Below are 25,098 nucleotides of genomic sequence, written 5' to 3' on the forward strand. Positions count from 1 at the left end.
CATAATATGAGATTATTATGATGGTAATTTTTATCCTCCCTAGCAGGCAGTCCACTTTTAAATGGGCTGTCTTGTATAGTTTCTTGAGTGATTTGTAGTGTAGCATATTGTAGAAGACATTGCAGTAATCTAATTTGAAGTGACAAATGCACTGAGGATGGTAAAAATCATGATGTCTAGTAAAGAGCTATCTCCAGGCTGACATGTGTGAAGGAAATGCATTCCTAAATGTTGATGCAATACGGTTGTCAAATAGTAGTTAGAAATCCAATAGGGCCCGCAGGCATCAATTCTTAACAACAAATGCAGAGCACCCAGCAGCAGATGGAGATGCATAGAATTTTTATTACATCTTGAAATGACTTCCCCCTGTCTTTGTCATAGGTATTGCCTTACATTTATGTTCACTGAGCTTTCAGCTAACTATCCCATCCTTCCATGTTATCCGAATGCTAAATATGCACTGCTGGTTTAAAGAAGACGCAGATCAGAGGTATCAGCAGTGTAGTACCGGTCATCAGCACAGGCCACTTATCCTCGCTCATCTTCCTACAAGTTCGTGCCAAGTACGCGTGCCAAACAGGAAGAGACTTGGGATAAAACTATTGTCAACCAGCAATATTTTGGGTAAAAAGTAATTAGCCACTATCATGTTAGTGATCGAGAAGACAGCCATCTAGAAGAAATGCCATCAGCTTGAGGGTTAATGTTGCTAAGCACATCCATTTTGCCTATGGCTGATGAACAGACCACACCATGAATATTGGTGTGGACTTGCAGTCATTCCTTTTGGACTTGTAAATAATGACAGTCATCAAAGGAATATGAATTATTTGATATGCACAGGTTTTCTCAAAACCATCTTCTCTGAGGCTTCAACCAGGAACCAAGGTGTGGTTGAGTATGATGAAAGTAATCATACTGGATGACATTTATCAAGGCTGTCAGCCAAATTTTAGGTCATGAAAGTGTGTCCATCAAAAAAGCCACTGATCTATTTCATCAGAGAGAGAGACAGAGAGAATGATCGTTTCTGATAAATAAAACTGTTTTCTGATTTCTTGAAAATATCTAATAAAAGAATATCTTAAGAACATAAGCCCATTAATACCAAAAAAGTAAAACTCTAATAGTGGTAACTGTAACTGTAGATTAAAGTAAAAGGGGAAAAAACATGTTCATCCCTGTGGAATACATGCATTTTGTTTTCTGGAGTTTATTTTCCCAACTTATTTCCAGTTAATTATCATTACCAAAGATTACTTGATTTGCTTGTCAGAAGCAAGTTTTCTTGCTTGAGTGAGCACCAAGCAAATGAATGAGAAAAGTTCAATAACGTGAGAAACTGAGTATTTGCTAAATAGTTAGTGTTATAGAGTAGTGTCAAATACTATCACCACCCTCACAAACTATGTTGAATATTAAGTGGGAAAAATCACTTCTGTTAATATTTGATTTGATCATTTGAATAGCTGGTGATCAAGGAAATTTTAAAATTAATTTCACTTTTTATTAGTGAATCATTACTAATCTATTAATGAATTATTTTATTAGTCAACCATTTCACTTTTTATTAGTGAAAAACAACTAGTGAGTGCACAGGACTGTAAATAAGTCATTGCAGTTGAAAGGTGTTTTCAGCAAAGTAAGTTATGTCACTTTAATTTCCTTTTGAGGAAACAGGTGGTCATTTCCCTTTTTTTTTAAAAAAAGTAATTCTTAAATTAATGAACTTAATCTTACTATAATATCTATCTGTGGGAGAGGAAGTGCTTCACCATAGAGTAATGTATAGACTAAATTACAGGCAGCCTATTTTCTCTGTACCTATATCAAATGTCTTAGCATTTTGGATCTAATTAGATTGTTCTTAGTGTTTCACCATTACGAGTTGTATTAAGAATCTATGGTTACTGGTTTTCTGCATTCTCTTCAAAGAAAATTAGGCTTCTCCCTCACTGCTAAAACAAAATAATGAAAGAACCACTTTTTCATATCTATTTTCCTGTACAACTGGAACACTCTACATAACATTAAAAAAGAGCTAAGAAGAAATGCATTTGAATGAAGAAGTTGTCATCTGGGAGAGCCTTATCTTCCTGATGTGTTAGCAATTAGCTGGTGTTGGTACTCTGTCCTCCAGTGGGAAAGCTAGTATCAGCCTAGTGAATGCAGTTAGGAGCTCTTTTGCTTCCATGTCTATGGGAAGTATCCGGTCTCTTCCACTGAGGGCAAAAGCCACTTTGTCTTAAAATATGGACAGTTAGAGGGGAAGAGGGAGGACAGAGTGCGACAGGTGCTACGTTTTCAATGCACACATTACTTTTCTGGTTCACCTTGCTACAAAAACAGCTTACTGCAAATCTACATTGAATTCTGTTCTCCACTTAAAACTAGGATTCAACAGCATTGTGTATCAGGAAAGTATGGTGGATCCATCCCAAATTTACAGCACTCATCTCAATGACAGAATTCCTTTTCTGAGACTTCACAAGTAAATAATTTTCTTACAATGGGGCTAAGAAGTGTTTGGGGTTTTTTTAAGTGATCTTTTTAAAAATCAGTATTTCTTAGAATAAATTAATAATGGAATAATGCAGACTACTCCAACTTTCAATATATCTGAAATGAATTGAAATCTGTGCATAGGATTAACTTTGGGCAGAAATGGAATGCAGGTAGTCCGATTAACAATGATGCTTTACCTAATTATGATTGTATAATCTATTCTTCAGGCGGGTCAGCAGATCAGCTAATTCTTGTCTTCTCAATGTTACTGTGATATCGAAAGAAACTCTATCACTATCCAGCCTAGCTCCCTAAACTACCTCATAACTGAGAAGTCTCCAGGGTTTTAGGAGCTAATGATGTAAGACTGATCATGAGCGTGAATTGTACATAAACGTGAAGATTTCTGCTGTGTACTTTTTTGCTTGACTGCCATGTCTTTTCCCAAAGTTCTGTGGCTCTATATGAGTTCCAAATTCAAGGCAAAGCCCAGCACTTACATTGGCTGACTGGACTATTCATTGGACTAGGGTATTTTGACCAAACTCAAAGAAAACACTACACAGTGGGCTAAGGTGCAAAAGTACATTATCAGAGCCCCCAGGAGATTGCAACTGTCCCATGCAATATTGAAAAAAACCCCTTTTTTTCCTCTCCTTTAAATTTCTCTTACACCTTTTTCTGTAATCTTATTGCATTTTTGTAATGTAAAACATACTTATATTTTCTTTAAACATTAGCTTTTAACTTCCTGTTAATACGTCTGTGATAAAGAAATATTATGAGAATACTATAATTATCCTTAAATTATTAATAACTACTCTCAGCAGGAATTCATTTTAATATAGTTTTTAATTTGAATAACAGAGGTCATAAGCACATAGAGTATTTTATAGATGATGCTACTTAACAGCATTATAATGGTTAAGCGATGTCTGCTCTTTATAGGTGTGTTTGGCTGTACAGAAGTCATATACACAGCTCCGAGCAACAAATTGTCTCTAAACACTTGTGGTTAGAAATAGCCATATGTTATGCTTTCTTAAAATAATTGCCAGTATATTAGGGGAATACTCATACCAATATTGTGGTGACTGTAATTGCCAGGAGTATATATCAAATTACAGTTAACTAGGACAGATTTTTCACTTCTGTGTACTATTGACAGAGAACGTGGGGTAGCTTTTCTTGCAGATTTTGATATATTAACTATGACTACCACATTCTGTTCTCAGCTACATGGGAATAAGTCCATAAATGGTGATGATACAGATATTTGAGATAGTTTGAATTATCTGCATTACCTTTTCTGTAAGGGAAGTTGGCTGCAAGCAGGTTACTGATTCAATCTTTTTGAAGAATCATCTCAACTAACAAGCAGTTTCTGAGAAACTGGAACCATAAATGAAGAACTTGGCATTATTTTCAAGCTATAAATGTCTAGTTGATTTCCTTGGGAAGTATTATCACATTAACAAATAGTTAAGAGTAAAAGTGGAAAAGCAGTTTGTAATCAGCACGCAATACATGAGGTTGAGATTCCTACCTGTCAACTTTGTCCTTTAAGCCTTTCCAGACATCTTAAGGCCAGCCTTGGTAGTATAACTGTATGAAATGCAGAAGTCTGCTTTTGGTGGGGAGCAGAGACGGATTTTTGGCTGTGTCCATGTTACGCTGTCAGTGTGTTTTTCCAGCCAAGGAAAGATCCTGTCATTCCAGACTGTCTCAGTCCCTGCCTCATGGCAGGGCTTTTTAGTTAAATCAGAAAAATGTGTGAAGAGTGCAAAATCCCCCACCCAGACAAGGAGCATCCTACTTGTACACCAGCCACGACTATTCCTCCACACTCTCTCTGTGCCTGACCTGTGGACACATATCATTCAGCTGCCAGATTTCGGACAAGCCAGCTTGCTGAATGTCAAGGAATTGTTAGCCTCTGTGTGTCCCTTGCTTCTATCCTATGTGCATAGTGACTCTGACATAACTGATTTCAGGCTTGCCAGCGAGAGTGCCCTGTGCACTGGTAAGCCAGTAAATTTTTCCTTACTATGATCAAGTGCTCTTCAGTCATTTGAGCCGGTCTATCAACAAGTTAGTTGCAGGTGAAATGGGAGCTAGATTTCCTTCCAGTAACTGGCCAGGTATACCCTAATTAATGTCCCATCATCTTCTAGACAGCAGGAAGAGATTGAGATGCCTTTCTAGAAATGGTTATTGACTTTATGCACATCTATGTATATTTATAAATAGATACATTACAAGGTGCAACAAACTTTTTTCTATTAGTAGTACTTGTACTTTGACAGAAAGATCCTGAAGTGGTTCAGTGGGTAGGTTTGACTGACAGAAAGGCAACCTAGATCCATCCACGAGTACATTTCTGTCTTCTTTCATACACTGTGCCACAGTAAAGCCTGAAACTCCCTCACTGGGAGGGGAAGTGTCAGGGCTACATTTGCTAGAATCCAGTATCCAAAAGGAACGCCCTTCACAGACATAATGCCTAACGCAGCTCCTATTGCTAATGACATTCCTATGGCTTCCTCATGGCTAGTCTAGGAGTCTTTGCTGGCTCAGAAATCCAAGAGGAGGCTCTAACTGGCCTAGTATATGCCCTACTAACATGTTAGAGCTCTTACATGTACAGTGTTTTCTGCCAAAAATGAGACGTTGCTGTCAGTGAACATATAAACTATCTCGATCCTTTCTTGAAAATGAATCTGCAGTAAACTTCCATCCCAGGCTCTCAACAAAACTGTGTTGTATTCTCTATATAGCTTGGCAGGTGACCATTATAAATTGTTCCTCAGTACTTGGGAGTGGGATTAAAGCAATACAGAAATAAGAATTCCTCTTCTTCCTTTCCCCTGCTTTTTTTTTTAATTATTTTTTTTCTTGGTGCAAGAATAGTATTGTGTTCGATATAGAGCTTTGTACTAAGGATATGAATATTAAAATAATAACCATCTTGCATCACCTGCTGAATTTCATCTCATTTGGCTAGTGATGCGTACTCCCTGTGGAGGATCTGTCTGCTTTGCTTACCTTATCTCCAAACATTTGATTAGAAGGACTTGCACCATATCAGTTACAAACACATGGGTCCACATGACTCCATGTAATCCAAAATAGTCTGACACTATGCAGTGAAAATTAAGACTGGAAAATAAGGCGGAGTACAGAGTCCTGGAGATAAGAATAATCATAACACAGAAAGATAACTTTACTCTGGGTCGCACCCAAAACTCATCAGTGTATGTAAGCACATTTCTGTGAACTTGGTGGAGGACTACTGAAGCACTTTTGAGTATGCCTCAGTTTATCAAAGTATTTTCATGTAGGTAAAATATTGAAGCACAATATCAGGCCACAAGTTTTGGAATGACTCAGAGATTTGCATTAACAGGTATGAGATTTACATAGATGAATTGAAAACATACTGCTATGTACTACATTTTATGGTTTTTATTGCTGTAAGGCACATCTGTCAGGTGAATTAGTATTCTCTGAAACTGCCAGATGATCTCCCTGGAGAATCTGTTTTTGTGATAAATACAGCTAAGTAGTAGCATGGCATGTTTTCATCTCTGCATCTCTGGAAGGACGACTGTGGTCAGTGGTGTTGCTCTACAGGAACAGCTGAACCATCTGGGGCAAAGGCCTGGCTGGCTCATCCGGGAAACAGGGCTTTTGTGCAAGACAGTTCAAGGCACCAGAATAGATTCTTACAGATTTTTTTAAAGTTCCGCATTTCCTATTCCAAGTCCAAGACACATTTCTTTGACTTGGCCCTCAGTAGTAGAAGTATATAAAACAACAGAAAGAAAATTTAAAAGAAAAACAGGAAAACAACTTAAAATGTAAAAGAACTATATATGATAAGTATGAGTGACAAAACCTGAACTTCTAGGAAGCTTTGTGGTAAAATGCTAAAGGAGAATCTATAGAAAAAAGAGAATTTGGGGGGTTTTATTTACTGTCAGTCTGTCGTAGTAACACAGGGGAGGATTGACGTATTTCAGTCCTTGGCTATTTGAGATGGACATTATGAGTAGTAAGTATCAGCTGAAATAGTGTTGTTTTTACACTGGTAGCTAGTCAACTTGAATTTCGAAGTTCTTCACACCTAAGTGATAGAATAGTATTCTTACAGGAAGACAGTATCACCAATACTGACTGAATCTTCATTGTTTTAGTTCTGAAACCCTATGTCTTTCTCAGATAATATTTTTTTCATTTTGGTTCTGTGGAATGTCACTCTAAGAAAAAGTAACGGGTCCTCTATAGCAGGAAAATTTCTGTGCCTTTTCTTTATTTCCTTTCTAAACTACCTTCCAACTTCCACAAATCTTCCAACAAGAGGAGTGTGGAGTGTGTTGTTTCATTATTATGTTATCTCATCTTAAATCTCCTCTGGTAACTACTGACAAATGGCACACAGTAGCACTTCTAGTGACTTGCTGTTCAGTAGTTTAAAGCATTATAATGCATACAGAGTCTGTTGTAGCCTGGATATTACACACTTTTTGCATGTGCACTAGGCTGTGGGAAGTGTTGAGATTCAGCCAATGCTGCTATATTTCTTATCACCAAAATGAGGTTGTCCTTCCCCCTTCCTTTTGTCTTTTCACAACTAAACAGAAGCTTTTGTATTTCCATTTTCTCCTACTTCTGTTATTTCTTACGTTGATATCCATACCATAACCACAATCAGTGAGGTCATACGGTGCTGCTATTGTAAAATATTCAAGTCTCAATAAGCAGTAATTTTGGTTTACCCTAGGAACACAGCTTGGGTAAAAATGTAGAAACCTTGATAAACTGCAGTGTTTTCAGTATTAATCACTAAATGATGTAGTCACATAAGAATCTGGTGCATTCCTGTTGTTACAGTACTGCAAAGCCGTGTTGCTCTCCAGCCCACAGCAACTTACCATGCACAGTGAATTTTCCTCACATAGAAACGTTGAATCTTTAGTGCATCAGCCTTGTGTCCTTCTAATCAATTTCTGATCAAAGCTAATCCTTATGAGTTCCGTATGTCACTATTAGCATCAGTTGTTCAAGGAAGTCTCCTCACACACTATATTGGTTATCAAAACTAAAAAGGCAATCAGGGTTTCTTCCTTTCATCAGTTCATGGTTGTTGGAACTATGCTCTCACATGATGGCTTTTCATGTGCAATGCCCTTCTTCCCCACTACCCCCTCAAAAAATATCTTGCAGAACATTTTTATCTTTTGTCAAAGGCCTAGATTTATTTTAATTCCGTTCTGCTGTCTGTCCTTTACCAATTCTTGTCTTGTCTTTTTCCCCTCCCTTTCAGAGGATAAAGTTTGGACAACTGTGTACCATGATCTACAAATGCAGACTTCTGTGGGAAGCAACAACCTGGAGAAGTTATCTGTAGTGCAGCTCAACTACAGTGCAACGATGGACCAGATTTCTGCCATTACCAGTAGTGCTGAATACTGTGAGCAGTTTATCTCCTATTCTTGCAAGATGTCCCGGCTGCTGAATACACCAGGTAGGCTGAGAATGGGATATCAATTAAGTACAGTGTTAAAGAACTTTATCTGAACAATTCAACAGGTATTGCTGTTAGACCAGTCCATTCAGTGAACATACTTCTTTGTTCTCCTTCATTAAAGTTCACAAAGAGGTAAATAAATGAAAATACAAAAGAAATTATTTATTTTCTTAGGAAATTTTGCGTGTTTGCTTACTACTAAAATGAACTTTGTTGCACCACAAGTCTGTGCGTTCTTCTCTCAGGTCTGTTGCTCCTTAAAGCAGGAGGCTTTTCGTAAACAGCGTAACTTTGAAAGTTTAACCAACAGAGGCATTGAAAAATTGCTTTGAACTTTATCCTGTTTTTCTGGTTGTCAGTTTTCGTATGCTACAGTCAGCAAGGGCACTGGCTGAATGAGGGTTGGAATTTTCCCGGTAATATCTCTGAAACAGTTTCTTAAACGCAGAGTATTTGTGGGTAATCAGATGCCTTACACATTGTAGAGATTGGCATGGTCAGTAATGTGGTCGTGTGAGAAATATGATATGCTATTACCTACAAGTAGATTCATTATAAGTTTCTCCTTTTGCTGTGTAGCTTTACTGGAAGAGAACAGTCCTAGTACTGCTTGCTATAGGTGCCTCCTCAACAAGTCTTACCTGTAACTGATAAAGACAAAAGCATTAGTTGTTCCAGAATCAGTAAAACAGCACATAAAGAAGGAATTCAGTTTTAGAAACTCTTTTAATATGCACCTAGTACTTCATCTGTGCTCTAATTGTATATGATAGCATTTGATGTTAAATAAATCTTTAATGGTACTTAACGAAGACTGGGTTATAAGTGGAAACATATAACACATTTTTGTGATTGTGAAGTGAGTTCATTGTGATAGGAGCAATTAAAATGCATTTCAGATGAAACTAATGGCTGGATGCTTACAGCGTTATACTTAAAGCTGCTTCCCCTCATGAATTTATTTTGGTATATTTTCTTATGGTGCTATAGATAAGGATTCATTTGGCATGCATGTGCATCTTATCCCTATTTCCATAAGCATTCCGTTAGTTAATAGATACTGTAATGCTTGTTACTCCTCTCCCTCCTCCCTGCTGTTTTTGAACTATTTCTAATGCACGGTTTGTCTCTGTTGCTATTATTTTGCTTAATTTAGCATAGCACAGAGGCTCTGCAAAGTGGAAAATGATTTCTTCTTTCTTGGGCCTTAATGTATAAGATCCTGAATCATGTTCATAACTAGAAGTATTGTGATTAGATTCTGCTGATGGATACAAGCTCCCTGCTTGCATACACTTCAGAAAAGTAGTATATGGATGTATGTTTGGGCAAGTATTTAGAAGGCGAATTTACTTAGGGACGGAGCTGGAGATAATGTGCATAGAAAGCTCATAGTTTACACAGAGTATAGTGTTAGATTCTCCTTCTTGAAATATATAAGCCTATTATTTCAGGACCAAATTGTACTTGTTAGTATATATTTATATTATAATAAAAGAAATATATACTGTAATTGCAGATGTTTGCCCTAGCTTCTAGATTTAAAAGAACAATTAAACAGCACACAAAATAATAACTTACTAAAAACTTCTTTAGGGAATAATCAATTCCAGATATTTGCATTTTTAAGCTTCTTAGAAATATTTGGGTGTATTTTGCAGATACTTCTTTCTTAACGTTTTCACCTTTTATATGGAAAGATAAATTCTCTTAGAAACTGTTTATAAACCAGTTTTTTGGTCTGGAAAGTGAGTTTCCAGAGATATTCTTTTCCTTTAAGCGAGAAAACGAAACAACAATCGCAGATCATTTTGACCTAGACAGTAACAAAAAAATCACACTGCATTGTTTGCATAACACCTGTAATGGTTTGTACACATAGCACAGCAATGATTTGTGTGTTAGTGGGGAAGAGGCCAATATATTTTCTTTCTAAGCTCTGTGTTCTTGGCTTCAGTGTATGGTTTCTAAGCTAAGGAACTATTTTTTCATATCTTTCTCTGTTTCTATTTCTTTTTTTTTTTGGAGGATTGCCTTATTTGCTAAATATATTATGACACCTCTCCATCTCACAGCGTAGCTCCAAGTACTCATGTGGCTTCTTCCACCACAGAGCTTTCTATATAAACCATTGCATTATGGTGCCCACACAAAGAAATGAAAAAAAAAAAATCATCATTTTTTTATTCCTCAGGAAGTGGAATCCTGGTTGTATTAAAGTCAGTGGTAAAACCTCTGTAGACTTCATGGGAGCAGGATAGCATTTGTGGCCTTGACCACAGGTGCTTTTCTAGGTCAGAACTTTTCCTTTACACCTTTCAGATGTTTAAGTAACCATTTAAAATAGACTAGTCCTTTTGTTTTAAATTGTATCAAAGAGAACAGAGATAATGAAGAAGGCAGTGCAGCAACTCAGCTTTTCCACCTTTTTGCCTCTTGGGGATCACATCACTTTACAACATGATTCCTTCTCGGGGAGAAATTGCTCAGTTAACATGTTTAAACAAATCAGGATCAAAGCCATTTATTGATCTATTAATGGCAAGTAATTAACTAGCCATCAATGAGCTATAGCTTTTGCTGCTTTTAGTTATGCATTTCGTGACAAGGTAAAGGTATATACAATTGCACTAATATATGTTCTGCTGCTAATAATAGCTTAAATAAGTTTTTCTTATGTAGTGGAAACTGCATCAAAATGCTGTGTTTGAGGAAAGCCTTCATATTAAAAAACCTGTTTTGTTTTGGGGGGTTTTTGGCTGCAGGCACAGTGGTCAAAGAATTCTCATTGTCACGTGCTTTGAGAGGGACACATGAAAAGCAGTCTGTACAAACTAAGAATTCTCATTCTTCTGTTATGAGTTTTAGAGTTTGAGGCTTTATTTCTCCAGGTCCATGTCTTTTTTTTCTTAATCAGGGGCTTTCATCCAAGCAAAATAACATGTACATCCCAGCAGAGAACAGATTAAAATAATTGCCAACAATAGGGATTGGGAGTGATTTTACAGGTCACAATGCCATTGCCTTTCCACTTAGTCCGGGGGAAGCCAGTAATAAGATGTTCCGTGTAAATTAAATCATAAGTGACTTCTGAAAACATACCCGAAAACAGGAATCTCATAAGACTATAGGATAATTCAGCTTTGAAGGGGCTGCAGAAGGTCATCTGGTCCAATTTTCTGCTCAAAGCTGGATGAACAGTCCTTGTCTAGTAGTAAGTAAAGACTATCTGGAAATGCAGCTTTCCTTCCTTACTGTTTTGCATTTGGGTTTTTTGTTTGTTTTGAACTTGCAGCCCAGTATGTTTTAAATTATGTTCAGACCTAGGGGTCTATTTCAAAGCCTTAACAAAAGATCATCAGAAAAACAGTATTAGTCAAGATAGCTTGGTGACTTTAAGAAAGTGCAAAACAGGACACCTCTGCTGAAAATACACCATGTTATTACAATAAACAATAAAACTATAGCTACATTATAAATTTCTGGGGAAGCCATTTTCAAGCAGGGAGCCTGCAGTGGATGCAGTTGTCTCATAGTCTTTATGTCAATTACCTATATACTGAGGAGATCTGTGTTCAGTTCCTAACTCTGATACAGATTTCCTCTATGACTTTTACAATTTATTTAATTTTTCTTTTTTTTTCAGTTCGGTCAACATGAGGCTGATGCTTCTTATTGTCTATATTGTCTATTTAGATAATACATTTTTTAGAACAGGAATTCCTTTGTGAATATGCAATTAGCATGATAGAGGCTTGATCTTGGCAATCCAAGTAACTATTACAGTTAATAAATTAATGAAATGATAAGCCCATGGATCATAATTGAAACTTAATAACAGTGTACATGTATATGTAAATTTGGAAAAAAAAAAAACCACCAGACTTTTCATTCTGTTTTGCTCTTTTACATTTACATTTCTCATATCCTCTTTTCTTCTCGTTTCCTTGGAAACTTCCATTTTGAGAAGATAATGATATGTTTGGTACTGAGGACATGCAGAAAGTGAGCTGTTTTCTGAGTTCTCGATGCCCATACACTCTCCAGTTGGTATGGGAGGTGATAGGATATTTCCCTCATTTGCAAACAGGAACTTGGAGATAGAAGAAAGTTCTTTTGTGCCCACTGGTTAACAAGAGGAAAAGAGGCAACGCAGGATATAAAACCACTTTGCTTTTATAGGAAGAAGCTTCCCTTCTGTGCTGTAAGAAGCAAAGTGATATAGAGGACAGTGATACAATATACTAATAAAACGCAGAATCTTAGTTAATGAATTTATATGTCTTCATCCACTGTTGTCATTAGACTTCCTAATAACACCTGCTTGTAACTTCCTTGGTATGAAATTCTCCATGGGCCACTGATCTCAGCCTCTGAAATGGGGAGGGAACAGCATGCTGGTTCTGCCATTCTTCCCTTCACCCTGGGAATGAGACCCTGAAGGGAGGAGGGCTGCTGTGTTCACAGTATCTGTGAGTCTGTCATTTCCCAAAGCTGTAGGAGCTGTAACAAATAATCAGAGTGTGGGAGCTAAAAGCATAGATACAGAGAACAGAACAAGATCTGTTGGTGTTGTGTTCCAATTTTTATTCCTATTCCATGTGCCTGCAGGCAGCATATGAAAAGCATAAAGCAGAGTTACTGCGGTACATGAATTACTGTTTCATGCCTGTTTGTCTTTGGAAAAAATGAGACAGCAGCTTCATGAATTCAGGAGTTTAACAGGTGAAATAGAAAACTTAATTTGCTGTTCAGTTGTTGTAATTACAATAAAGCAATTGTAATACCAGTAGTAAATAAGATTTATGGGTAGACTGAGATAAAAACAAAGTTAAAAATTGCAAGATGGTATTTTTCCTAAGTAGCCATCCAAATCAGAACTTAATATATAAACTTTCACATGGCTAGACATTAACTGATCTAGAATGCTAGCTGCAGATATAATTCCTGCTTAATAAGTTTTTCAAAAAGAGTCTGAGAGAGGAGTGGGATTTCTGCAGTCCTACAGTGATGAATGGAAGCTGCTCCAAAACTTGATCAGGCTTCAGCATTCAATTCTCAATGTTCTTTCAGAAAACATGCCCATAAGCTTTCATGTATCTTGTCCAGCCTTAAGAAATTTATTGATTGATCCCTTCTTCTCTGTCAGTGTTCTAGAAAAGCTGATTTCAACTTCTAGTGATTTTTCAAGCACAAGGGTAGCAGGAACAATGTCCCTGCTCTGCTCTGATCTAAATGCTCATGTCCTAGAAGTGGAAACCAACAGCTTTTGGAGATTTCTTTTTTCCTTAGTCGTTGTCATGTTGCTATAGAACTGAAGCAGACATTAATTCGTAGGTTAAATGTTTCTCATGAAATACATATCAGTCCTCCAAGGTAAACGTTAGGTAGGTAAATGGTTAGTTAAGAGGTGGTTTTTTCCAGTCCATTATTAATACACCCTTCTCTCACGTCTTTGTTTCACTCTGCACCTTTGCTTGTCTGTTAGCAATTCCTTTGAGGTTTTTTGATACTGTGATTGCTGAGTCTCTTAGTTTCACTTTATCTTATCATACTTTTAGGTGGTGAACTGTTTTTGCTAATGCTCCAAGTTCTCTTTTGCTGTTGTGTAGGAATTAGACTTAATCTAGTATCACTAAGTGAAAAAGGCTACATGTTGCTTTGGTGTTTGTTAGAACTAATAATAGCTGATAAGAGCTTTGTGAGTATTAGAATTCCTCTGTGGAAAGTGTAACTGCAGTGCTGTAAGCCCTAGTTTATCTGCTATGCCTTTTTAAGAAAAAGTGGTGCATTTGAGTTTTAACTTTGCAGTTATAGCAGAATGTTCCAAACCAGTTGTTTCTCATACCCACTGTCTCTGTAAATGACCTCTGCCTACTACAAGAAAAGCTTCACTATCTTTATTTCTTAAAAGAAAGATAGAGGAAGGCAATAATTACTCCACTGTTTGTACTGAACCCTGTTTTATAAAAACTGTTCAAAACCATTCATGGTTATTGTTTTCACAGAAACACTCACAGACATTGCTTCCTCATGAATCTAGGTTGTTCTGGGGAAAAGTCATCTTTCTTGATGAAAGACCAAAACAGATTAGTTTATGAATTTGTCAGACGAAATGGATCTAGATGGTATATCATTGTGTGTCTTGACAAGAATTTTTCACCTATGTCCTAAATGCATTCACATTACTGTGAGTATTTTTTCTTATTCAAATATGCAGTAAAAATATCCAGTGTTTCTTTTTTCATTCCCATTGCTGAGATGAATGTGTCATAAACAACTGTATGAAGAATCAAGCTAAACATATGCAATTAAGAGAAGATGGTACTTTCCAGAGCATAAAACAAAAGGATCATAAGACAGAGCTCCATTCACTACTGTGTTATGGACTTCTCTTGGCCTTTTCTTCATTGCTCTGCGTTGCCTTATAGGAAGACAAGTGTTCAGCTATTATTGAAGCATTGCCTGCCCTGTTTTCATGGATGAGATGATACTGTTTCATTTCTTGAGGCTGTGACTTTTACCAATTATCTGAAGGTTATAGTTAGGCTTTCCTAAATTCTAACCTGAGCTTTCCCACCTGACAGACTGGGGCATTGAACTGTCTCTTCTGGATTAGGTTTTACATTTGGAAAGCCTTTTCTGCTTCTCAGGAGCCTCTTTAAACAGTGTTTAGTTAATGTTTGGACTTTGGAAGTACTGGAACTGCTTTGTAAGAACTACTTTTTCTTGTTAGTGATGTTATCAGATCCCACCCCCTATATCATACATGTTTTTCATAGTGAGTCCATCAGATAAACCTCTGGAACACAGCAGAATGCATATGAACTTGAGAATGGATATGGTGTGATTACTAACATATGTGTGGCTATTTGAAGTATGAACAGCTCAAAACACATCTTAATCCAGGAGTATGTTTGAGTATGTTTTTTTACTGCACCTTTTATGTATGTATGCTTGATGTTATTTATCAAATCAGTCTATTAAAATGTTCTTCTGAATTGTCTCTGAAACTGAGTGCCTGAAATTGTTTCCCCTTTTCACCTTGTGAATAACTCTGCATACGTTTTCCCTACTTTTCCACATTTTCTTTATAATATTACCCATTCTTTCCATGAATCCCTTTCAATGATTTCATACTCTGCCTGTATACATTTGCTAATGTTAAAACACTGTCGCTTAGACCAGCCAACATTGCCTGAGTGTGTATGAGGACAGAGTTTTACTAAAGGTTAAAGGGAGTATGCAAAAAATACAACATATTTTAAAATCAGGTTCACGTAATGTCATTGCCATTATAATCTGGGGGAGGAGAGTGCATTGTCCCCTTGAACGTTTGTGCCTGTATGTGCTTGTGGCATAAGCCATACGTACCTTTAGATTTCCTTGTGGAAATCTATATACATATAGGAATTGATGTAGAAGGAGATGGCCTCCAGATAATGATCACTTCTTCTTAGAAGGAATTACTTCAACAAGATCCTTTTTCAATGTGTCTTTTGAAATATTTTGTTATATGAGATTTGCTCAATGTGAGAAGATGAAAAAGCTTAATTAATCTCTGATTTTCTGTAAGGTAGGCAAATTTTACTGGCATATGGACAGTAACTTCTATTTTCAAGGAATTTGTGTTGCCAGCAAAAATGATTCATGATCACTTCCTTAGATTTTTGGAATAAGGAGTGGGAAAGATATTTCACTTGATTAATAGGAATAGGAATAAAAAATCAATAACCATGTTTTCTGGAAAAATCGATCTGCAGATTTAAAAAAAAAAAAAAAAAGAAAGGATGCTTACCATATCTACTGGTGGAAATTAAACTTTGAATCTGGGCGTTTGTTGGCCAGTGCAATGATGAAGATAGAGCTGCTAACAAGATGCAGAAGATTGAAATGCAGTCCAGCATTTCAGAAGCAGCAGCTAAAGATTTGGAATCAGTTACCAACTTAGCTGGTAAACTATAACGAGTTTCAGAAAGTGGCAGCTGGTTAGTACATGCTGCTATCTCAGTTACCCTAGAAAAGAGCCATCGTACTAGTTTCTATTGGAAGCCTACCCCAGTGCTGCTTTGCAGAAATAGCTGGGATGTTTTAGTAGTCAGCATGGACTCTGTAAAGCAGACATATGCTCCACAACGAACAGTGGGGTTTCACCTGCAGCTTGTTAAGATCCTGTGCATTGCCACAACAGCAATGATGATGCTTTGTTTAAACTGCAGATATGTAATTAGATACATGTAACTTATAGGATAGATCTTACTAACTCATAAATTCAAGACATCTTTAATAGCTGTGAAGCTATTTTTAAAATGACATGTCTACCAAAGCACTCACATAGATGAATAGCTATAATAAATCTATTGTATCAAGTTTAAATACAAAAAATATTTGTATTTTGGAACATGCTATACTATGAAACAGAATATTTTTTCCCATCACCTTAAGAACCAGTAATTCTGCTTTCTGCTACCATTAGTCCATCGCAAAAGTTCTTTTTACCTTTTTTCTCTTTCCCCTCTACTCATTCCTCTTTGATGTTTTATTGTCTCTCTACTTCTGATATTTGTAACAGATTCTGATTTCATATACACTTTTGTAAAATCTTAATAGTATTTACAGTGGTTTTACTCTTGAATGACACAGAAGTAACAGCTCAAAGCTTCTTTTCTTTTTAATCATCTGTCCCCTATGGCATGGACTGTGTTTTCAGCATTTTTTTGCAAAGCGCTATGTCAAGTAGCAAGAATGTTTGGAAGAGATACTGAACCAATTTCTTTGCTGGAAAATCTGAAATTGCAAGCAGACCAAAAAAATTGTCAGACATGTAGGATAATTCATCTGTGTTGATACTTTGCACCACTCTGCCATTTTTCACCCACAGATCTAAAAATATCTTAAAATCTCCAGAGGTTAGGGAGTTGGAAGTAATGAGAGTTTTGTTTTGTTTGGATTGGGGATTTGGGGTTTTGGTTTTTTTAAAGATTTCTGTGCAAAGTGTGTTTGAATGTAGCAGTCCTGAGGAATTGAAAAGATTGCTGGCCACAACTTAATGATCAATGCAGATCAGCATTTACCATGCTAAGCAGCGAGCAGGCTTAATCTCACTGAACCAAACAAATCTTGACTCTTGCTCTGATTAATACTGCACCTTGATCTGTGGCCTGATGGCCAACTCTGTTGTTCACAATCATGTTCAAGTACAAGAAATCTGTAACACCAGCAACACTTTGTGAACACAGAAAACCCAAAGAATAATAATGAGTGGAAACTGTGGAAGCCCACCAAAGGCCAAATTAGGTCTTTCCTCTGACGAAATTAAGGTTTTACCTGCAGAAATTCTTCCTAACATCCACTTTGCTCATTATTAAAGTGGAGCAACTGAATATTCACATATACTTCAATGAGAAGTGCATAGATAATTGACCCACGTTTGCATGCAGCATCCCAATGTCAACATCTAGTTTTCTTTGGACTCACATGCAGATTTCGTATTGTACAGTAACACCTGGACAAAAGAAAGATAATCCAGTTACCCATTATGTCAAATCTCTTGGCGTCCTCTGTGGGCTGACTGTTAGTGTTTTGTATTGTATATGGATTCCAGTGAACACAAGAGAAATAATAAGCAATTCCAATGTTTATATTCTTACTGTTGTCAAGATTCATTTTTATTCAAAGTAGTACAACTATATGAGCTAATGCTTAGAGAAAGAGAAAAAGGTTCGATTGTCTTTTTGAATGTCATGCTAACTTTGGTAATCCTTTTATTATATGCCTTTTAATCAGGAATTACTGTCTATCTACATTATAAGAGCAAACACACACAAAAAATTCCTGTCAATTCCGTCTATTAAAGGATTCTTTTTCTCTGTTTCCCAAACTTTGTAATCCTTGCTCAGAGTTATGACTGAGGAATGATAATAGAATAACTCCTCTTTTGTCAATGACTGAAAAATAGCAATGCTTTCTTGCTGACAAAATCTTGAATAAATAAGCTGAGCATAATCAAAAGAAATTTTAAAATAATTTCTCTCCTACTTCAGGATATTCTTTGAGATTTCTTTCGGATTAATTGCAGCACAACACTAATGGCAGGAAAGTGGACCTTACTGAAGTCCTATCTCCTGTATTAAGACTGATTATTAATGACATTTCACTGGAGTAGGGTGGTGAGCATCTTTTTAGCTGCTCTTTTATTCCTAATGGCTCTGTATTTCATCAGTAAAAATAGTGGCATCTTCAATTTGTCATTTTCCGTGTTCATAAATTTCCCCATTCTTCTGCTCTTTCATTTTAAGGTGTGCTTTGATTCATAAAATATTTTGGTTTTAATCAAAATGGATACTTTTTGAACATCAGGCACATGGCACTAGGTTTGATCTGTTTGGGAACTAAGGGAGAGTAAAACTGAGTATTCATCTCAAGGCAGGAACATTTGCATTGCTCCTCAGAGCCCTGATCTCCAAATACAGCCTGGACCTGCCCTGAATAAGCTGACCACCCTGTTCCCTGAAAGTCTGGATATCTTTCCAAGGTAAATGGGTCGGCATGGGTAGGAGGGGAGGCATAGTCATTATGATATGTTCTCTAATGGGAATTAGAGAAGGGCCAGAGTGGCAAAGCACTCCAGAAAGTACTCTCCCCTTGCAGTCAGGGCTTCTGGGATTTGCATGCCCTGGGATCAGGACTGTGGGGGACACTGGGAGCCCTTAGCTCCATTCAGCACTGCTGAAGAGTGGTGCAAGCCCCCTCTACAGCCATAGAAGACATGCTTGCATTGCACAACAGGAGTAACAGAGAGAAAATGGCATACATGGTTGAGTTCATCCTCACTTTCATATGCAAGCAGCTTAGAATGGAGACAAAGGCGTAATTCTTGTCAGAAGGCTATATTTCACTTTGCAGAAGCTTTTAGTAAATCTCTCGTGATCCTATAAACTAAAGGAGTAGCATGTTTGCAAGTCACAGAACATCTTGTGAGTGTATTCCTGGTATAATTTATCCAAGACAGCAATAGCTTGCTTAGTTCTGTATCAAAGGGCAAAATCTGTAATTAATAAGAAATAAGGTTTTTGAATGAAGTTGAAGGGAAGTTACAGCAAACAACCTTCTCTGTCTCTCTCTGGCTTTTAAATAATCCACTTAAAGGGATTATTTATTATTTAAAGAGGAACTTAAGAAATGGTAATGACTGGGATTACTGTCATTCTAGAAAAAGTAAGACTATGTTCTGTTGTGCATTTTCTTATACAAAAATAATGTGACAAAAGTCTGAAAAAATGTATGAAAATTGATATCACCAGTGATTGCCAGAGGGGTACCTAAGCCTGTCCATGCATCTGCACAGGGCTGCAGTAACAGGCCACAGTTGGCCAGAGTCTATGATGAAGAGTTCTACAATAAGTTATGCACAGGAACTTCCCCACATTCCTCCTATATTAATGAATAAAGTTGTCATTTCTGTAGTTTTACTATGTTTTAATTAAAACACAATACTATTATTACTCTGTAATAAAAAGCCTAACCTACAAAAAACTGGTATCAAATTTAAATACAGATTACAATCCCTGGATTATTGACACCGCAAATTCTTGTTTGTTTCTGACTGTTGAGTTTTACTAGGATATAGATATTTACACAAATAGGCCATTTTAACATTTAAGGGAAATTGCTTGTCTGTTGTCTTATTGTGTGATGTTCTTTCTAGAAATAAACTTAACCTAACAAATGTATTTCATGGTTTTTCCTTCATACTTTGCTACTATGTTTTGCTTATATGTTTTACTATCATTGGGATTTTCAAACAGATCAGAATACTACTACTTCTTTTTTAAATATATAATTTGGTAGTAAAACTTGTTCAAATATTTCTAAGAGTTATCTCTTCCCCAAAACAGGCATTTCAGGAGGTCAGAAGGATTCAAAACATTCACAATATACACTGTAAATTTTCAACTGTAGTTGAGTATTTAAACAGTAACTTTGTAAAGAAAAAAAGGAAAGGAAAAAATGTACATCTTAGTGTATAGCTTCAATACTAAAGAAAACAATTGTTTTTCATATAATTAATTTTTAGCTTTTTAGGTTTTCTGCCTTTTTTTCCTTCATTGTCTTTCAAGTCCATTCTTTCATGTTTTTGATTACTTCTTTCTTCCTCTCTTACTTGCTTTTTAACTGACTAATTCTTATTAATACATGTAGAAGGCTTATTGCTTCCACTGATCATTTTTTCAAGCTATGAAAATTTGTTTTGTGATGCTGCTTCTCTCTTTTTGCATCACTCTTCTTCACATCATTTTCAGACTCTTCAGAAGAAGATGGGCAAGGATTTCAAGGGTAGCAGGGGCAGTGAGAGAGGATCAGAGTTTACCAAGTGAACATAAAGAAATGATACATCAGTAGTGCTGTGGAGAGATTGTGGAATTTGAAAGCTGCTTGGGAAGAGGGTAACATAGTGCAACTTTTAGGAGATGATGAAGAATCCAAATCACTTTGTGTATATGGTAGCTGAAAGGCAGCCAACAAAAATATACTGAAGGGATCATTGTTGAGCTTAATTACTTTGTTCTCAAACTGGAGTTGGTTTAATTGAAACTAATGTGCTAATATTAGCTAGGTTTGGGAAAACTAAGATAAGAGTGCTATGGAAGGATTCTAGAAAGTGCGGAGGTGGTGCAGAATAATAAAAATGTGAAATATTAGAAATGGTTGAATAGCTTTATGCAGTTGGAGATATTGGACAGTACTTCAGAGTTCTAAGTTGAATAAAGTCACATCTAGTGTAACTTCCTTGAAATCAGAAGAATAATGAAAAGTTAATTTGCCACATAAGCAATTTTCAGGTTTTGGTTAATTTTAATGGGATTTGCTATGTTTTAAAAATGAAGCCTTTTGAAAATGCAGAGCAAGTTGTAGGTCAAAAAAGGAACAAAATGGCTTTGAGTGTCTGGGCATGTCCTGAACTGCGGGGAAAAAAAGAGCTGCTGTTGCTTTCATTCAGTAGCATTTTAGAACTAACTGCTTTACAGTTTCATAGAAAACACCACACGACTTCTAGGGTACAGTAAACCCACATTTGCTTTGATCAACATAGAATGTCATACTACCACATGCCACTTGTAGAAATATGTCCTAATCTAAAGTGGTTTTGAAATTGGACTAGCCCTTTAAGCAGCGATGAACTTTCAAGTTCTGCTTTGGGATGCACTAAAAAAATCTCTTCATATGCTCTTGGTGGTCGGTACTCTTTTCACTCTCTGACGTGAAATTATCCAAATAAAATAGTTAAAAAGCAAGCACAGTCCAAGAAGTTACTTCCCTAGAACTTCCCTAGAGGATTCAGCCAAGGACAGCTGATCCATTTAAGTATTAATTCTAATTTAAATGCACGTAGCAATTTAATTCAAAGTCTGTGACTGAAGAAGATAAGAAAGTTTGAAGGTTTGTAGTACAATTGGTTTTATTAATTGAAAACTAGCATGTAAAGGAAGTTTTGAAAGTATTGGAATACGAGTTCTTCATCCAGGTCTAACCACTTCAAATCCCATGCAAAACAACAGTACCTGAAAATTATTTTTACTGTGTGGTTATTCAGCTATCAAGATAAGATGAATTGATAGTCTCAGCCTACTTCCTACTGGGCATATGCTGCATGTAATATAGTCATCATCATTGCTCGCACCTTCCACGAATGCCTTAGCTAAGGCTACCAACTGGCCAACCAGCTAGTCTCCTATGACAACAGCTGATATAGGGCTGTGTGAGCAATTTGGTTGGCTGAATGTTGAGGGAAAAAAGTGAAGAAAAATAGAACAAATGTTTAAAAAAATCTGGTTTTAAAAGGTCAGCTTCTTCAGGTCAAATTGTGATATGTCTCACATTTTACAGCTAATCAATATAAATTAATAACTGCAAAATATAAAACAATAAATTCCAATTTTTATGGGGTTTTCCCCTCAGTTGTTTTTGGTCGAAACAATGTGCTGAGTTTGACAATGAACAGTTTCTTCAGCTAAAACCCATGTTTTAAGAAGGGAAAGATGTTTTGACACCAAAAGTGATTGGGTCCAAGTTGCATTACATTGACAGTGGTCAGACTCATGCTGAGTTAGCACATTTGCATAGTTGCTACTTGATTTGTATTTATTCTTTAATAAGGTGGACACAATTTATCAGAATTATTAACGAATCTAGAAATTATTATTGGCATTTATTTTCATTAAGGTGATTACCAGGTAAAATGACTACAGTTATACTTTATGATATAGTATATTTCTGTCCGTAGGGCATATTGAATTATACCACATTTCAGAGGAAAATATTTTCCTGTATTGAACAAGCACAGCTGTCCTCATCCTGCGGTCACACAGAAGTGTTGCTGTCATTTGATAACATTATGCTTTTTCCACTAAGTAACAAAGTACAGATCTTGTTTATTTGTGAAGTAATTAACTATCTTTTCATCAACTCCAGTGGGAGCTTGGTTGGCTTTTTAGGACCAGGGACTACATTTTGCTCTCGGCTTATTTTTCAAGTTTGGAGACAGAAGTGGTTTCATATCCTAACATATGTAATGACAGGGATGAGAGGAAACCGGTTATTTTACTTGCCCTGATGTTTGGTGGTTTTATAAAAATATTTCTATAAACAGGAGATAATATTATCCAATCTGGTCAGTACAATATTAAGTGTGTGATAGTCAAAATGATTCTTTCACATATACTGGCATTTCAGTATTTGTGTTACAGAGTCTTTCCTTCCAATTTATTTTATAGCAATGTTCTAGTTTGTTGTTTGAATTTGATGCTGGACCAGAGCCACAGGTCAGCATACTTTGGCTGGAAAATGTTTTTTAAATAGCATTAAGTATGGAGATTTACATCAGGAATGACTCTACACATGGCTAATTCCCTCATCCTGTCAGTTGTAAATAAGAACCTATATTAGAAAGGTTGCAATTTATGTTAATGATAGTGCCAAAAGCATTGGTATGATGCTCTTTATATGGGTTCATGCAAATGGTTGATTGCTACTGAAGTGTGCATTAACATAGAGCACATCCTCAGGTAATTTATGGGAAAATAACAAGATATGAAATACTAAGTGAGGCAATGATCAGTGAGCAATATCATTGCCTCAGATCAGTACACATTTTCAGAACGGTGTTCATCATTGCTTCGGAGAAGAAAAAAGCATACCACACAAAAAAAATCATAATACACAGGATAGTGCCTAGAGATATGATGCAGTATAAAATTGTATGATATGATACCTTTCCATAAGCACTGTGAGTTTGGGGGAGTATTTTTTTAAGATGCTTTCTTAAAAATATCAATTAAGGAATTGAAACCAAGTATAAAGACATGATGGGAAAAAGTAAATATTCACAGAATCATAGAATCACAGAAGGGTTGGAAGGGATCTCTGGAGGTCATCTGGTCCAACCCCACTGCTCAAGTAAGGCTGCCTAGAGCCGGTTGCCCAGGACCATTTCCAGACATCTTTTTTGGAAGTCTCCAAGGATGGAGACTCCACAACCTCTCTGAGCAACCTGTGCCAGTGCTCGGTCAACCTCACAGTAAAACAGTGTTTCTTGATGTTCAGAGACTGCCTCCTGTGTTTCGGTTTGTGCCCATTGCCTCTGGTCCTGTCACTGGGCACCACTGAAAGGAGCCTGGCTCTCTCTTCTTTATGCCCTCCTTTCAGGTATTTGTATACATTGAAATGTATACCTGAAATGACCAAAGGCATATTCCATACCATGCATAAAAACTGGAGGTAGAGGAAGAAAGAGTGGGGTTTGACTTCCAAGTTAGCAGTTGCTGACTTACAAGTTAGCAGTTGCTTGGAGAGTGGCTGGGCATCGGTCTGCTTGAGGGGGATCATCAGTGATTGCCTTCGCATTATTTTTTTTCTTTCTCTTTCCTTCACTTACTAAGCTGACCTTTCTCTCCAACCATGTGATTTCTCAGTCTTGCTCTTCCTGTTCTCTCACCTGGTCCATCGCAGGGGAGTGAGGTAGCAGCTATGTGGGTGCTTAGGGACTGGCTAGGTCAACCAGGCTTTGAATCTGAGAATTTGAAATCAATGCATAACTACTGTTAAGAGGTGCAAAATGATTGTATATTTCAATACAAATAAAGTGCTGAGATTTTTCAAACAGCAATTAATTGAGGATGAAAAATCCTTAGTTTTTACTTGCCAAGAAGGTGTTTGCCAACAGAAGACTGATTTGTCTGATTGTAGTATTCAGGCAGATGCTGAATAATAGGAGATAGCATTTGGTCAAAACCAAATACATAGCTGAAGAATATGTGTGGCGCAACGGCCACAATTGCAGCAGAGCATTAATCAGGAAATCATTAGCAATGATTAGTCAACCCTATAACCCTACAAAACAAATCATATTCTCAATTAATTTTCATATTTAATAACTTGCTAATGCCATCATTATGAATTTTGAAAAAAATCTCTTCAGATGAACCATCCACTTTAATTAAGCCCATGTGGTAGAATTTCAGTTCTTCTGTGGTCATAATTAGAGGTTGCATTTCCCTTTTCCGTATGGGCAATTTGGTAAGTAAAACTATCTTAAAACAACTATAAATTAAATTTTCAAAAGTATTTACTTTTCCATGTTGTGAGAACATAGAAGACTACGCCAAAGGCTTTCTGGTTTAGGATAGGTTTATTTTTATCGATCTCAAGGATTAAGATCGTTTGCTGCTTCTATTTCAGTCTAGTTTTAAAAATTGAATTGGATGATTATGCTATGGACCCATTTTAGCTATGTAGTTTTTCAGTATTCTTGTTTTTACTAATGAGCTCTTGGTATTGCAAAGACTAAGCCAGGAGGAAGTGATAATAGCAGTCTGTCACATGATTTCAGCATGGGGAGTTCAGGCAAATGAGTAGCTGGTATCATGTGGTAGCGGTGGAAGGGAGCAGACCTTCCCTCTCAGCTCTGCTCATCCCTCGACCACCAGTGGGATGCTTGCAGAACTGGCTGCGTGGAGGAGATTAGGCACATCGTGAGGACTTGGCCAGGCTTCAAGTACTAT

General features: G+C 36.7%; 1 protein-coding gene across 1 annotated transcript in view; it reads left to right on the forward strand.

Moving 5' to 3' along the window:
• CNTNAP2 (contactin associated protein 2) overlaps nt 1–25,098 on the forward strand; it is a 1,202,777-nt gene that overhangs the window by 855,171 nt on the left and 322,508 nt on the right. The window contains exon 13 of the mRNA XM_075493725.1: nt 7,835–8,035. Coding sequence (XP_075349840.1) covers nt 7,835–8,035 — 201 coding nt within the window. The remainder of the gene's footprint in view (nt 1–7,834; nt 8,036–25,098) is intronic.

The sequence above is a fragment of the Mycteria americana genome, chromosome 2 (assembly GCF_035582795.1).
Source record: "Mycteria americana isolate JAX WOST 10 ecotype Jacksonville Zoo and Gardens chromosome 2, USCA_MyAme_1.0, whole genome shotgun sequence".
NCBI lineage: Eukaryota > Metazoa > Chordata > Aves > Ciconiiformes > Ciconiidae > Mycteria > Mycteria americana.